Raw genomic sequence first — 14,933 nt, 5'->3', positions numbered from 1 at the left:
TTCAGTAAGGTAATGGCCCACAGTCTTCAAATGAGTTATGTTCAGGGCTACTACTGAGAACCGCTCAGCACATTCCCTGGGTTGTTGATAGCTGGACGCAGATGATACTGGAGTGTTGACTACTTTACGTTTTACAAACTGGAGTTCTGTGAATTATTAGCTCTTTTTAGTTATTATCAACTCTATATTATGAAATCTAATGTCCAGTTAGCGGTTGTGTTTTTCTTTTAGGATTGAGTGTGGTTTTAATTAACTTGTTATGATGTTTTATAACCTCTTCAATTCTTTATGTTGAAATAAGAAAATTTTTTTTGGTTTATTTTAGGCCACCAACTCTACTTGACATTTTCCAAATTTAGAAAAATTATTACATTTTATTTATGCCCTCCATTTAACATCTATCTGTTAATGACATATTTTCTAGGGAAAAATACTTGTCATAATGAAGCCTGAAGGGCTTAAGAATAGGGAATTTCAGGGGTCCTATGTATAAAGACTTTTTGTAATGAAATATACATTATTTTCTGTTGAGACAAAGAACAGATTGGGGACAATGCATTATTAAGTAAGATGGAGTTGTCTTAGTTATGTACAATGACCTGGATATCAGTAAGTATTTTTTTTGTTTGTTTTTATTTCTGGTTGTGTTGGGTCTTCGTTGATGTGCGTGGGCTTTCTCTAGTTGCGGCGAGCGGGGGCTACTCTTTGTTGTGGTGCACGGGCTTCTCATTGTCGTGGCTTCTCGTTGCAGAGCACAGGCTCTAGGCGTGTGGGCTTCAGTAGTTGTGGCATGCGGGCTCAGTAGTTGTGGCTTGTGGGCTCTAGAGTGCAGGCTCAGTAGTTGTGGCGCATGGGCTTAGTTGCTCTGTGGCATGTGGGATCTTCCCGGGCCAGGGATCGCACCCGTGCCCCTGCATTGGCAGGCGGATTCTTAACCACTGCGCCACCAGGGAAGCCCTCAGTAAGTATTATTTCAGAGTCAGCTCCAACCTTTTTGTATAGTATTATTTTTATGTGTATTAAAGGAATTAGAGAAGATAGGAAGAGAACTGTGGAGATACTAATGGAATACTAGAATGTTCTGTGTGTCTTTGTTTCTTGATCCTGGGGGGTAAGAGTGTGTGTGTGTGTGTGTGTGTGTGTGTGTGTTTGGGGAGGGGTGTCGTTGAATACAGGAGAGGTTTATAAATCATTGCAGTTTTCGAACCCTTGAAAAAATTCATTTAACTTAAACATTGTTCAGTTAGAGTGTTAGCAAAGGTAAGAAAATATGAAGTGCTTGTTCTTCAGGTACTGACAAGTATTGAGTAGTAACAAAAATTAAGAGCCACACAGAAGGTACTCATTCTAGGACAATGTGAGGCTGGCTTAAGTTTAATAAGGTTTCTACATTTAGTTAGTGAACATAATGCAAGTTGATTATAGCTAATTAATAGAAAAAGTTGAGAAATGTTGTATTTTTTGCTTTAACATAGCTATTATTTATTATTATTATTTCTTATGCATATTATTTCTTATATCTTTATAGAATAAGGTGATTGTTTTAGAACCTAATGATTTCTGTGTTAGCCATTCCCAGTCCCACGCAGGAGAAGTCAGAGCTTGGTGTGAATCTGAGAATGTGTTTCCCCTGCACCTCAGGGTATTGCTCCGCCGGGGCCGGCCCTGGCTGTCGCTCCGCCGAGCAGCATCAACAGCACAGTTGCAGCACCTGCCAGTTATAGCGCGAAGAATGAGCCCAGGGGGCTCAGTGTATTCAAACAGGAGAAACAGAAGGTTTGTTTCAGGGAGCTAACAGATAGACAAATCTGCCAGTGTCACTGGTTATGGTGATGTGGTCACCCAGCACGTACGAGGTGTTTATTGTGTGTTGTGAAGGAATTAGAGTTGAAAATGTCAGATACGTTTAAAATTACAGTAGAACCACAGTCACTCAAAATCCAGGCATACAAACTATTCTAAAACAACAAATACCACACTTAATAAAATCTCAGTAGTGAGCAGGACAAATGTAAGTGGGAACATTATTATGAAATTAGTATAATTTTCCCGGTCACTGAGATTTGGGGAGCATCCTCTAAAAAAAATGTGAACAGACCAGCAGGTGTAGCAGTAAAGGTGGGAGCTGGTGAATATCACTCTCCAGGCAAGTATTTGTGTTTATATATTTTAAAAAAAGATAAATGAGATTACTGCTTTATGTTTTCTTATCCAGTACAAATAATACTAACCCTTCTTTAACTGTCATTGTTAGTTATTTACAGTGCCCCAGGGTAGGAGAATTTGTGGCAAAAGCCCTAAAGATCTTAGGTCATATTTGAATTTATTCATGTCTCCGTGTGTGTGTGTGTGTGTGTGTACACTTAACATTCACTCAAGTGCAATGCCAGCGCATCAGTAGATGACAGTGACCTCCTGGTGGTGTCCTGGGTGCTATATGATTCCCTTTCTCATTTCCTGCTTCTTGGGAGCTCCGGGAACCCCACAGTTTGAACAGGCTGCTGATACTTTGATTTGGCTTTGCAGGGAATGTGTATACTAAGGCTTAAACAAAACCTGATCCTTTGTCTAAATGTCTGATACTTTTAAAATTTCGTGATTTTAGTTATTTACTTCTGGGAATCATGATCCTAGAGAAAAAGAGTAAGTGGGTTGTTCAGAGTGAAAATATATCTTCGGTAACTTTATTATTCAAATACTACCTCTTCCCAGTTAAGGCCTTACTCAGGCCTTCTGACAGTTTCCTTCTGTGGCTCTTGGCCTTGCCTTTTACCTCCCTGTAATACACTTGATCCCTTACTCTTAACAGGAGTCACGAGAATGTAGCCTCGTGTTTACATTCTTTGGCTCCTTTGTCCATCCCAAGGCTTCAATGCAAAAACCGAATTTGCCTTGTATTTATATTTCCTTTTCTGAACAGTCCCAAAGTCCTCGCTTTTTCTAATTACCCCCAAAGGGAATAATTTAGAATATTGGAACTGAAATTCTAAAGGTTGTTTAAAAAAAAGTGCAGAAGTAAATTCAACTTATAGATAGGAGATTACTGCAGGTAGGCTAAGTAATATAAAAGAGTGGAAAATGTACGAGAGACCGTGTTTTCTCTTGATAACATGGCCTGACCGTCGAGTCTATTCTGAGTTGCAGTGTTAGATATAATGTGCGTGCAGTGTCATCCTCAGCTGCCTCAGAATCAGAGCGTGTCAAGTCCCTCCAGTTTGCTTGTTCCATGGTTCTCAGAACAGCCAGTCTCCTCTTTCGGGACCAGTCTGAAGCAGCTCTCAAGGAACACGCTGTTTTTCTGGAGCCAGACCTCACCGTGGCGCTCCTGAAGGGAAGCCTGTAGCTGTCTCAGCAGCCTTAGTGTTCCCACCAGGCTCCGCAGCTTGTCTCCACACCCGTGACTCTCCCCCCACCCCACCCCCTTTAACCACCGCCCAGGTAGCTTATACATGGTTCTACTTAAATTAATTAATCAATAAATTAGATTTTTTTGCCTCTGCTCTGTATGTTGCCTGGTTTGTAGGGGCCTAAATGGTCGTGAGCACATGGGGTAAGTGGGTTTACTCAGTGTGACTGTTGTGTGACTTGCTTGGCTTACTTTGGACAAAGGTTTAGGCTTCACTGTTATCATTTGCACTCTCGTCTTAACATTTATGCTCCACAGATTGGTTATGACATTTCTTCTCCTTTTTCTTGTAAAAGCAATATATCAACATTAAGGAAAATTTTCAATAAAAAGAGAAATCTAATTCTGCCACCATGAGAAGATATTGATTGACATGTTAATTAAAATCCCAGAGTGGGAAGCTACCCATCAAATGTCTAACAAGAGTGAAATGTTGAAGTAATTTTGGTAAGGCACAGAATAGAATATTTAATGACATCGTGTCATTTAAAATGATAATTAGAAGACGTACATATAAATGAATAAAGATTAAAAAGTTACATGTATGCTGATTTTATAAAATATGCATATGAAAGAGAATATTGGAAGATAATATATAAATAATAGTTATTTTAGGTTGATGAGAGAATGGGAGGTAATTCCCTTTCTCCCTCTCGTAATTCTCAATTTTCTGGAATTTCAAGAATTTGTGTAAAAATAAAAAGCCAATTGTGAAGAGTTTGATGATTCCTCATTCTAATTTTTTTTGCCTTCACTTTTTGACCTTTTGTATCTCCTCGTAATTTCTTAGTCAACTTTCTGGTATGAGTGTGATATTTCCCCCCAAACCTAAAGATTGCTGAGTTGCCGTGTTGTTGACTGTTCGTCTTCACAGAGGAAGGCCACGTGCCATTCTGGTTCCCAGAAGCTGGACTAGTTCTAGGTTGGAAAGTGCACACTTGAGAAGTCATTTTGAAATGAATTCTAATTACTGTTGAGGAAAAGAATAGGAAAAGAAATTGGTGGAGAGCAGAAACATCTGAAACAGGATTTGTAACAGTACCATGAGATTGGTTGGGACAGGGAGGACAGAGCGGAGAACAAGAGGCTCGCACAGGAAGCACAGAGCCGGATGGTGAAGCAGGCTTCCTAAAACCCGTCACAGCGGGGATGCTTCTGAAGAGAAGTGGGAAAATCTGAATGATGACTGGAACCTCAGTACAGTACTACTAATTTTTACATGGATTTAGACAATGGCGATCAAATCACAGCCCCTTCATACGAAATACTAGTTTTGTCCCTGTTTATACTGAAAGTAAATTCAGGAGCTGGGATGCTGTGTTAGGTGTGTGACCGATAACTAAATCTTCCTGATGAGTGCTGTGGAAAATGCCATAAAGTTGATTTTGGAAACGTTCTTGTTAGAAGTTTATATCTGAATAAAGCGGTTTATACCTTTCTTTTTGAAAAATTTTTTTAGCAAGTAAAATTTTAATTAAAGACAAGAATAGTGCTAGTCCTATTAGGGAGCTTGTGAAGGCAGAGATGAGATTCCGGTGGATGGGTGTTGAGTTGAGGCTGAGGGATGCTTAGGCCCTGCCCTGTGCCTTTCTCTCCATGCCTTTGCCACTAGTTCCAATGGGTGAGTGCTGGCAGGAGTTAAGATTTGGGGGCTCATAATTTTAAAGGTGCCTGAGTACCACTGTGGTTCCATATTGAGTTTCATGAGTTAAAGCAGGTAGTGTTACTAATGATTTGAAGGGATCGTTTATATTTGAGTTTAAAGTCGTGAAGTGGACTCCCTCCCCTCTTTTTCTCCCCATGATACATGTTTGTGTTCATCATCTCCCCTTCGGTGCTCATATCCTCCAGTTATTTTTCCCCATGAATAGAAGTTAGGTTTTCTTTCAAGTGTTTTTCTTAGGTAGTCTCCTGATTTCATTGTGTGTGTGTTTGCAATAGCATCCCCCCTTCCCTCCAGAACCCCATTTGAATTGCAGAATCAGAGCACTGAAAATGAACTTCATGTTTGGATTTTGGTTGGCATCACTCAGCATACTTATTGAGTAACTACTGTTGGCCACAGTGCTGGATTTAGGGGTAAATGCAAAGAGGAATGGCTCTTGCTTTACCCAGGCTTTGAAGCGTTGTAGGAAAGAACACCAAAAGTACAGTGCTGTGCCGTGTGCTCAGTGCTCTGGTGGAGGTAAGTGCACAGGGTGGCGGGCGCGGAGGAGGGGTGGTTCACGTGCTTTGACCTCGCTGACTGCTGGTGTTTACTGCTGTCGTCCTGTGCAGTTGTTCACAGATGACCGGGCATTGGGCATTTAAAAAACTTTTTAATAATGAAATTGAAAACTGTCAAAACTTTGCATGTAAATAATTTCTTGGAGATGGATGTTTGGAGTTTAAGTTGTTTAAAAACCTGTAAGGAGAGTTAGTCAGTTGAAAAACGCCCCGCCTGCTGTCTTTGTGCTGCAGAACGACATGGAACCCAGCAAAGCCGTTCCCCTGAACGCTGCGAAGCAGGACGGGCCCGTGCCAAAGCCACACAGTGTTTCCCTCAATGATACTGAGACGAGGAAGCTCATGGAAGAGTGCAAGAGGCTCCAGGGAGAGATGATGAAGCTATCGGAAGAAAACCGACACCTGAGAGTAAGTGCTCGCTCCTGGGAAAGGAACTTGATTGCAGTGAAGGCAGCGGGGAGGTGAACGTTGTTGGGCCATTTTGTCTGTCAGCTTTTACATTTACCCTTTTTCAGTTCTTTTTCCTTTTCCCCAGTTTGCTTCTGTCCTGGCCTTGGCTCCCCGCCAGCCTCTTCTTACACTTTGGCAGTGGCTTCTTGTGTCCCGTGCTCCCTTCCCAGCAGCTGGCCTGGGTGTTGGGGTCTGGCCGTGGCCTTGCTGGCTTCCTCTCTCGCTTGTGCATCCTTCGCATTCTGGGCCCTGGTCCTGTCACCTGCTGCAGCAGTGCTGTCCCCAGACTGGCACCCCGTTGTCCAGGGCGCTTGAAATGTGCTTAGTTGGAATTAAGATGTGCTGTGAGTGACATAGTGCCAAAAATAACCAAAAAAACCTCTTCTTTTTCATATCGTTACATGTTGAAATAATATTTTGGTTATATTGGATTGAATAAAATATATCATTAAAATTTTGCCAATTTTTTGTACCTTTTTAAATGTGCTGTTAGAAAATTTAGAACTCCATGTAGGGCACCCATTGGAAGTGCCTCTCCAGGTCGTGTCGGTCAGCACTGGGCTGGGGGTCCTGGAGGAGCCTCCTCTGCTACAGCAGGAGCACTTCCCTCCGAGGGCGGCCCGGCGCCCTGCCCTGCCCACGTGGCATGCACACACGCACACACGTCTCATGGTGCTCGGTTCTCATCACCTTGTCAGTATGACCTTTTCTGGGACTCTCTTCCCCTGAAAAGAAAAGAGAAACAGTCTTGGAATGCTGCCTCCTCTGTTTCCAGGCTACCGCTTACCTCTTCTGGCTCCCATTTGTCCGTCTCCCTCCAGCGGGCTGGGGTGTCTCGGAGGCAGGGGCTGTGTTCACCGCCTCTGCGTTCACGGCACATATGCACAGCGTTCATTCACATTTGAGTGAGTGAGCAATGGGCTGTGGGATAGTGTGGAGTTTACTAATATTTCAAGACCTGAAGACCTTTAAGTTGCTTTTTGAGGCTTTGTTTGAAGCTTTTCATGTCAAAGTAGATAGTATTGATACTAAAATGTACTTAAAGTAAATAAGCTAAATTGTGGGATGTTATCTACATCTGGTTATTTCATAGCCTGTGGAAACCACACTCTGAATCAAAGGCACTGTGTCTTGGCTTGATGTGCTGAGACGGCTTTTCTGGCTGTTTCCTATTCCACAGCCCCGCCGCAGAGGCCCCTGCCCCCAGCGCCTGTCTGGAGAGTGGAGAGGTGGCCTCATGTTACACCCACACCCACGCCCTGTGGAGTTTTAAGGGTGCTGTTTTTTGTTACTTTCCCTTTATGTGCCATGACTTCCTCAGTCCTGTATGTGATGGAAGATGTGCTCCTCAGTGTACTGAGAGCCACGGCCCGTCGCCTGGCTGGGAGGGAGAAGTGCCTGGGTCAGGCTGGGCTGGGGAGATAGGTGATAAGATTGATTCCCGGTCCCGACTCTTTATGGACTAACGTTCTGTAGATGTTATTTGAAAAAGCGTTCTGCTGTTTAAAAGAGAAAACAAAAGAACCTTGAAGACCACTGGTTTACAGAGTCAACTTCTGGACCTTTAACAGTTCACACCAAGGCCCATCATCGCTGGTTGCCAGGTTGACTTCCTTGAGGGGTCTCATCACTGCCCTTTATGTTCCGCAGCCCTGGCCGTCTTCATCCAGCCTGTGCATCGGAATCTGCCGTGAGCTCTTAAACACAGGTGTTCAGGCCCTCCCGAGACCCCGGGAGGCAGAATCACCTGGAGTAGCTTTTAAAGTTCTTGCCGGGACTGAGCATCATTGTTCTGTCCACACGGGACTAATAAGAACAAGACCCAAACCCGCAAACCCTCAGAAAATCCAGTCATGCAAATAAAACAGCATGACGTCAGGTGCACTCTTACCCTGGGTGTTATTAGTGCACACACTAGAGGAACGAATCAGTGTGAGAAGTAAACAGGAGCTTGTGCTGAGGAGGTGAAAGCCTGCCCCGTATTCATCTGGTTGGGATGATGGACCAGGTAAAGCCAGCTGCCTAGGTAAACCGGTGTCAGTATTTTCCCCAAGGTCATTCTGCAGCTGGTAAAGTGTCATAACAACCTCCTGCTTAGAGTGACTGCTGTCCTGTTACTGAGAAACCTGGTCCCCTAAAGTCACAGACTGACTGTCAGAAACTTCGCTGGGTGAGGCTGTGTCAGTCAGCACGGAGCAGCCACCTGGTCTGGAGGATGGGAGTCACTGTGATGGCAGAGAAGCGGCCTCCCTTTCTGGTCCAGGTGCAGAGCCTCAGGTGCGGGGCTCTGCCTACAGCATCCCACCCCTGTTGTATTTGTAGTTTCCAAGGAAACGATTCTGTCTCTCCTCTACAGTCCAGACTCTGGTGCTGACCCTTTTACACAAAGACCTCCTGCTTTGCTTTGAGCACATTGAAACGCTGCGTTTAAATTCCATCCTGCACTCCCCCTCCCCAGTCCTGTAGAGTCCTGTCTCTTCCCTGCGCTCTGCTGTGTGGGGCCCTGCTTGCGGCAGGTCAGACTAATGACCTAACTTTGTTTCTGGTGGTCTTTGGCTGATGGAGTCCAGCATGAAGATGCTGTCGGCCACCTTGGGGAAAGTGCGTGCGTAGGATTCTTCTTTAATTGTATTAATTTTAGTGGGATTTTTCCTTCCGTGTAAATACAACCGTAGCTGATTTTTCAGTTTTTTAGAAGTATATTTCTTGGCTCTAGTTTTTAAAATCAGCATTATTGAGGTATAATTTACATTCCATGAAGACACCCATTGCGAGTGTACAACTCAGTGATTTTTTTTTTTTTAGTAAATTTATGGAATGTGCAGCCATCACTGGAATCAGGCTTTAGACTGTTTGTATCACCCTAGAAAGTTTCCTTAGGCTGGGTAGCAGCTCGTCCCTGCTCTCACCCCCAGTCGCATGCATACTGACCTGCCTTTTGTCTGTATATTTATAGCTCACTGGTCGTATGAATATTTGTTTTTAAAACCTCTTTTTGTGCATATATTTTTTTCTAGGATGAAGGCTTAAGGCTCAGAAAGGTAGCACATTCGGATAAACCTGGATCCACCTCAGCTGCATCCTTCAGAGATAATGTCACCAGTCCTCTTCCTTCACTTCTTGTTGTAATTGCAGCCATTTTCATTGGATTCTTTCTAGGGAAATTCATCTTGTAGAGTGAAGCATGCAGAGTGCTATTTCTTTTTTTTTCTCTTGACCAGAAAAAGATTTGTTTACCTACCATCTCACTGGTAGTGTGGCCCACAGTGACCATTCTTTGTGTGTACAGCGTCATATAGGCCTCGCCTGTAACAGTCTCACGGTTAGAAACACAGTAAGAGCAGAGTGTTGGGCTCCCGGACAGCGTGAACGTCACCAGACCATCCCTAGCAGGTGTCATTGCACATTCAGTCCTTTATGAAATTCATAAATAAAGAATTGTTCTTTCTTTGTGGTTTTAATAAGAGTTCAAGAATTGTTCAGAGTCTTGTAAATGTTATTTTAATAATCCCTTTAAATTTTATCTGTTGCTGTTACCTCTTGAAATATGATTTATTTAGATTGCTAATCCCACTCATTCAGGAAATGCCAAGAGGTATTCTGTGGGGAAATGGTGCCTCTTACAGTGTAAATTTTCTCCTTTACCTTTGCTAATATCATGGCAGAATTTTTCTTATCCCTTGTGAGGCAGTTGTTGACTGAGTTTTTCATCCTTCCAACCCTGTCCCATGGTATTTAACACAAAAATAATAAAACTGTTAACAGATTCTTGCTCGATAGCTTGTGTTTGTCGTGTCATTAGACGGGATGCCAGGGAGTGTGCTGTGCGGTGATCTGCGTTATAAAATGCATAATTTATCTCATGGAAACCCTTGCGGATATTAGAGTATTTGTGGTTTAAAGCCCTCATTCTTTTAAGGAAAGGAATTGATAAAATTTCAGGCCTTTTTTGGAATTTTGGAAGATCATAATCCATTTGTCCTCAAGATAATATAAAACAAGCAAAATACCATGAGTATAAAAGTGCTGTAATTTCAGTCAGTTTACATGTCTGCCCTGTGGCTCTATTGTGTTTAATTTATCCTATTCTTAATAGGTTCTTTTAGTGTCTTCTCAAGAAAGACTGATTCCCCTTGATTCTAGTCACTGCTTTTTGACCAGCCTAAGAATTCCTTTTATTTTGTAACATTTCATAATAATAGTTAAAAGTAGGTTTTTTCCCATCCAGTTTGACACGCACAGTAATTTCCATTATGGAAATTTGGTATTACTGAGTAAACCTTGGGAATTCCTTTGTGAAAAATGACCTTATCCTTTGCAGATCTCTACGTCAACCACGTGAAATACGTTTGCACTATAAATGCGTGACGGTCTGGCGTACTTTCCTGTACTTAGTCTTATGTCTCATTTAGTTAATCTGTGTTGGCATAGAAAATTTTGGAACCAGAAAAAATAGATTCACTTTTTCTACTAAGTACAGTCTAATACAAGCGAATTTTGAAAATAGGTGTTGGTTTTGTGAAAGATGCACTTATATTTGAAAGGGAAATTGGACTCTGGGACTTGACATGGTGCAGTGAAGTATGTTGGCCCCAGGTCTGTGTGTACCTTTTATAATGGAGTGAGATGCTCTGAAGTACTTTGGTTGCATTTTCATTTCAAGTATGTTTTGAACTCGTCAGAGCCCGTGTACTGTGGTGTTGCGCTGTATGTTATCTTCTAGAAAACCTCTTGCTTGAGTGCAAGAGTAAGAACAAGGGCACGTCTTCCCCGCACGTGCTGCAGGTGCCGCCTGGCGCAGTCATTGTAAAAGCTCCTTCCCACTCTGGGACCTGGGAAAGCATGCCAACAAGCCTTGCATTTCTCTCCCGTCCGTGCAGAGTCACTAATTCCTCGGCTTCAGTCTCTTTCTATAATCAGCATTAGCGGTGATGAGCTTCAGGCTTGAGATTTCATAGCTATCAGTTTTTAAACAATTTAAGTTCTCAGAAATTTAGTAGAAGCCTGTTTTATGGGAATGCTCCTTAGAGTTCATTTTGTTCACCCTCTTTGTTTTATAGTTGAGGGATTTGAGGCCTTCACGAGAGCTCAGAGAACTTTCCTCATGTCTCACAAGGGCAGAGGCAGGGCTGGACCTGAAACCTGTTCTCCTGACTCTAGCTCAGTGTCTGTTTCTGGTAACTTTGTAGGAAAAAATGTACCGCAATTTGATACGACTGAACAGTGGACGTAAGATGCTCAGAGTGTGAGATTTCCTGTCATAAGACTGTACCACAGGCAGCTGTGGAATAGTCTCATGCACATGTCTGGTTTTAGTGTTTAGGCTAGAAATCCCCCCTCCCAATTGGAAATAAATAAATGCATTTTTAGGGAGGCATTTCACAAGATGCATAATGCAGTAGTTGGTCTTGAGCTAGAATGTAGTCTGGGTGTTGTCTGCAAAATAAAGTCCACAGGGGCTTCTTTACTGCTTTATGTAGCAGGACATGCTCCGACTGTTCAGAAGACTCAACTGCTGTACGAAATGTGATCAAATTATTTTACTACCGACAGAGTTCAACTGTATTAATTGACTGGTAATGTACAGATTAAACTGTTCGTCCTCATTCCTTACGTTTACATGTTCAGAAAGTTTTGCGTTGTCTGCCTGCTTACTTGTGAATGTCAGCATGAGGGAAATACACCGTTGCCATCTCTGAAGCCACAACCAAGTAACTAAGGCCTTTAAGTCCTTACCTGACCTAAATGCACTACCTTCCTTCATTCTTTCTATAACTAATGTACCTTAATTTTGCCCATTCTTATATTTACAAGAGACAGATTTAAGAATTGTATTCTGAGTGTGCAGTATGTTACCTTAAAAAAAAAAGAAGAAATGACACTTGGAAAAAAATATGTATCAAATTCGGAAGTTCTCATCAGAGAAAAATAATATTCTTAATTTCTCCTTCAGTTATCTTAGTTCAGAATATGCCACTTTTAAAACAGCCTTTATCAATAAGATAAAAAATACAGTTCCTTATAGGGTATATCCCCCAATTTTAGTCTTCTGCCAGTTTGAAAACATTCAGGTACTAGTTTTCCCAGAGCTTTGCACATTCCTTTCAGTGGTTTTGGTATGTGCATAGATTTTTAAAAATTCACCTTTATGAGAATTAGGGAAAGCCCAGTTTTACCATATGGGAAAACAACAAAATAAGGTACATAAATGATCTTCATATTCTAGCTTTCAAAGGAAAATAAACTGTTGTGTGAATAAACTGTTTAAAAATGTGGTGAAGTGTCATTTTCCTTTCTGAAAAGCAACAAAAAGGAATTTGATTTCAACGGACGATGGTGGTGTGTGTATTTATGTTCTATCAGGTAGTAACAGCCGGTCACTGGGACCCGGGTCCCGCTGGCAGGTAGTCTTTTCTTAGTGACCTGGAAGTTAAGGGCTCTTTGGTAGGACATGGGGACACCTGCTTCTTGGGTTCCACACTTGAGAGCCCACCTTGGTAGAAGCCGTGCTTCTGGAGAGTTCTGTGCAGGAACAGTGGCCTCTTGGGAATGCCCAGCCTGCAGGAACTGGTGCAGAGAAGTTTGAACATCATCCTTGAAGGGAAAGAAAGTTCTAGCTTCCTACATTTCTGCTTGTAGAAATAATGATGTATGCATCTTAGGGAATTCAGAAAATAGTTTATAAAAAAATGCTAAACTGCATTGGTTTTTATGAACATTTATTTCCTTATAATACTGGTGTTCTTTAAGCATAAATTACATACAACCTTGTATCTTTTTTTTAAATTTTAATCTACTTTCTCTGGTTTATTGAAAACCAAGTATAAGTGACTGCAAAAGTACTTTTTATGATCCTAAAATATTTTTATGATCATGTTTGTGACTGTAAGGTTATGAACATTTTATTTACAATGTAAAGCTCTGTTGGCCAGGTAATTCCCTTTCTAATTACGCATACACTTCTATTACCACATTTCTCTTGTTTTAAAACTGCATTTCTTCTTGTCCAGTTGTTCCTATATGTAACACGCACCTTGAAAAAAGGTGCAGGGAACTACTAAGATAACTATTCATTATGCTAGATTTTAGTGGTGGTATGCAGCTACAGCATGTGTTAACACGTGTGATGCGCTCCAGAAAGTATCCTGACATTTGGACGGTACCTGTAGATATACTGCCTGAAGATTGGTCAGGGGTGGAGACCCGGCTCGGTCATTTGTTTTTAAGCTCCAGTCATTTTAATCTGCAGCCAAGACAACTGCTTTAGAGGCTTTTAAATGTCAAAAGACAAGATACCAAGTAGGTTCAAGTAAGACTTAAGTCCTGTAATATAGGGAACCTGGCATTTTCAGAGTTCTTTATATGTTAATCTTTTTAAAACATTAAGTTGCAGGAATCAGCTTGAGGGGTTGCTTATTGCAAGAGCTGTCTTTGTGAAGTTAGCGTTGCTAGAACACCAGTAAAGGGTTTTTGCTTGCAAATAGGTCTGAGCTGTCTGTGCAAATGACTTCAGAAATGTGGGGTTGAGCTTTAATTACCACTTCGCTAGCAGACACCCAAAGTGATTGCCCACCTAAGCAATTTATTTCACCCATCGTGTGTTTCTCAAAGCATGAAATGGTCTTCAAGATGCTTATCCCAGTGCTCCAGGTGTTAGTTTTATGTCAAGTCATAATCCTCCCCTGGATCCTGTGATATAGGTACTGTTCTTATGTCCTTAGTAGGGGACGAGCAGACAGGTTTAGGGAAGTTAGGCATGCTCAGGTTTACACAACTTTAGGTAACAGCACAGGCTCTGGATCCCGATGGTCTGGTCATAAGAGCGCCGGCTCTTAAACACTGTAGTCTACCACGCAGAGGAGATGCTTTCTATCCTGTCCAAATCAGGTACTGTCTCTAGTGTGGTCCTTTTGTGATGCCTTTGATTCACTGTAAAGACAGTACAGTTGTCCCTCTGTGACCAAGGGCAGATTGGTTTCAAGATTCACTGTGGAAACCAAGATCCAGGGATGCCCAGTCCCTTGTATAAAATGGCTGAGTACAGTCAGCCTCTCTGTATACACTGATGCGAAGCCCACAGATGACAGAGGGCCGACTGTAACATTTCTTTGTGGAACCTTGTGGCCCTAGATTTTCTAAGACTTTTTTTCTTGCTTTTATCTACCAAAGAAGTGAGAAGACGTAACTGGCCATTAGCAATCTCAGCTCTTAAATAAAACCAGTATGAGCATAACTAAACAACTTTATTAACGTTATAATAAAAGAAGGGGGCTGTGGAACTCATTGGTTTATGTAACCTTCAAGGCTGTAGAACAGAGTGTGACCTCAGTCTTTTCTGTATATGGTCCTTAAAGATTTAATGATTATTTAAACCAAGTGTGTGGGTTCTGATAATTCATGGTCTAAAATCTCAATACTTGGGCTTCCCTGGTGGTGCAGTGGTTGAGAGTCCGCCTGCCAATGCAGGGGACACGGGTTCGTGCCCCGGTCTGGGAAGATCCCACATGCCGCGGAGCGGCTGGGCCCCATGAGCCATGGCCGCTGAGCCTGCGCGTCCGGAGCCTGTGCTCTGCAACGGGAGAGGCCACAACAGTGAGAGGCCTGCGTACCGCAAAAAAAAAAAAAAAAAAAAAAAATCTCGATACTCTTTGTAATCCTACAGAGAACAAAGGATGTCAGGTAATGTACACACTTAAGGACCTTGAGAAAAAATATAGATCTTTTTTTGGGAGAGAGAAATTATTGACAATTAAGTTCCAAAACAAGTTATGGAGAGTTGCAGTTGCAAGTAATTGTCTATTTTACATTCCTGAGCAATAAGAGTTACTCATTTTAGTACATTCCATGTTTC

General features: G+C 42.1%; 1 protein-coding gene across 3 annotated transcripts in view; it reads left to right on the top strand.

The window, feature by feature from the left end:
* Positions 1 to 9,859, top strand: part of VAPA (VAMP associated protein A) — a 38,743-nt gene extending 28,884 nt beyond the window's left edge. For 2 of the 3 annotated variants that reach the window (XM_089894238.1, XM_022551164.3), the window contains 2 exons: positions 5,867 to 6,040; positions 9,100 to 9,859. In XM_089894238.1, coding sequence (XP_089750364.1) covers positions 5,867 to 6,040; positions 9,100 to 9,258 — 333 coding nt within the window. In that variant the 3' untranslated portion in view covers positions 9,259 to 9,859. Of the gene's footprint in view, positions 1 to 1,641; positions 1,777 to 5,866; positions 6,041 to 9,099 lie in introns of all 3 variants that reach the window. The other variant, XM_022551165.3, reaches the window with a different exon arrangement.
* Positions 9,860 to 14,933: the final 5,074 nt, after the last annotated feature.

This window comes from Delphinapterus leucas, chromosome 14, assembly GCF_059928025.1.
Source record: "Delphinapterus leucas isolate spDelLeu-1000000601 "Yukka" chromosome 14, BTC_Dleu_Yukka2, whole genome shotgun sequence".
Classification (NCBI taxonomy): domain Eukaryota; kingdom Metazoa; phylum Chordata; class Mammalia; order Artiodactyla; family Monodontidae; genus Delphinapterus; species Delphinapterus leucas.
Note: the sequence above shows the minus strand (reverse complement) of the source record. Positions and strands in the feature narration are given on the sequence as shown.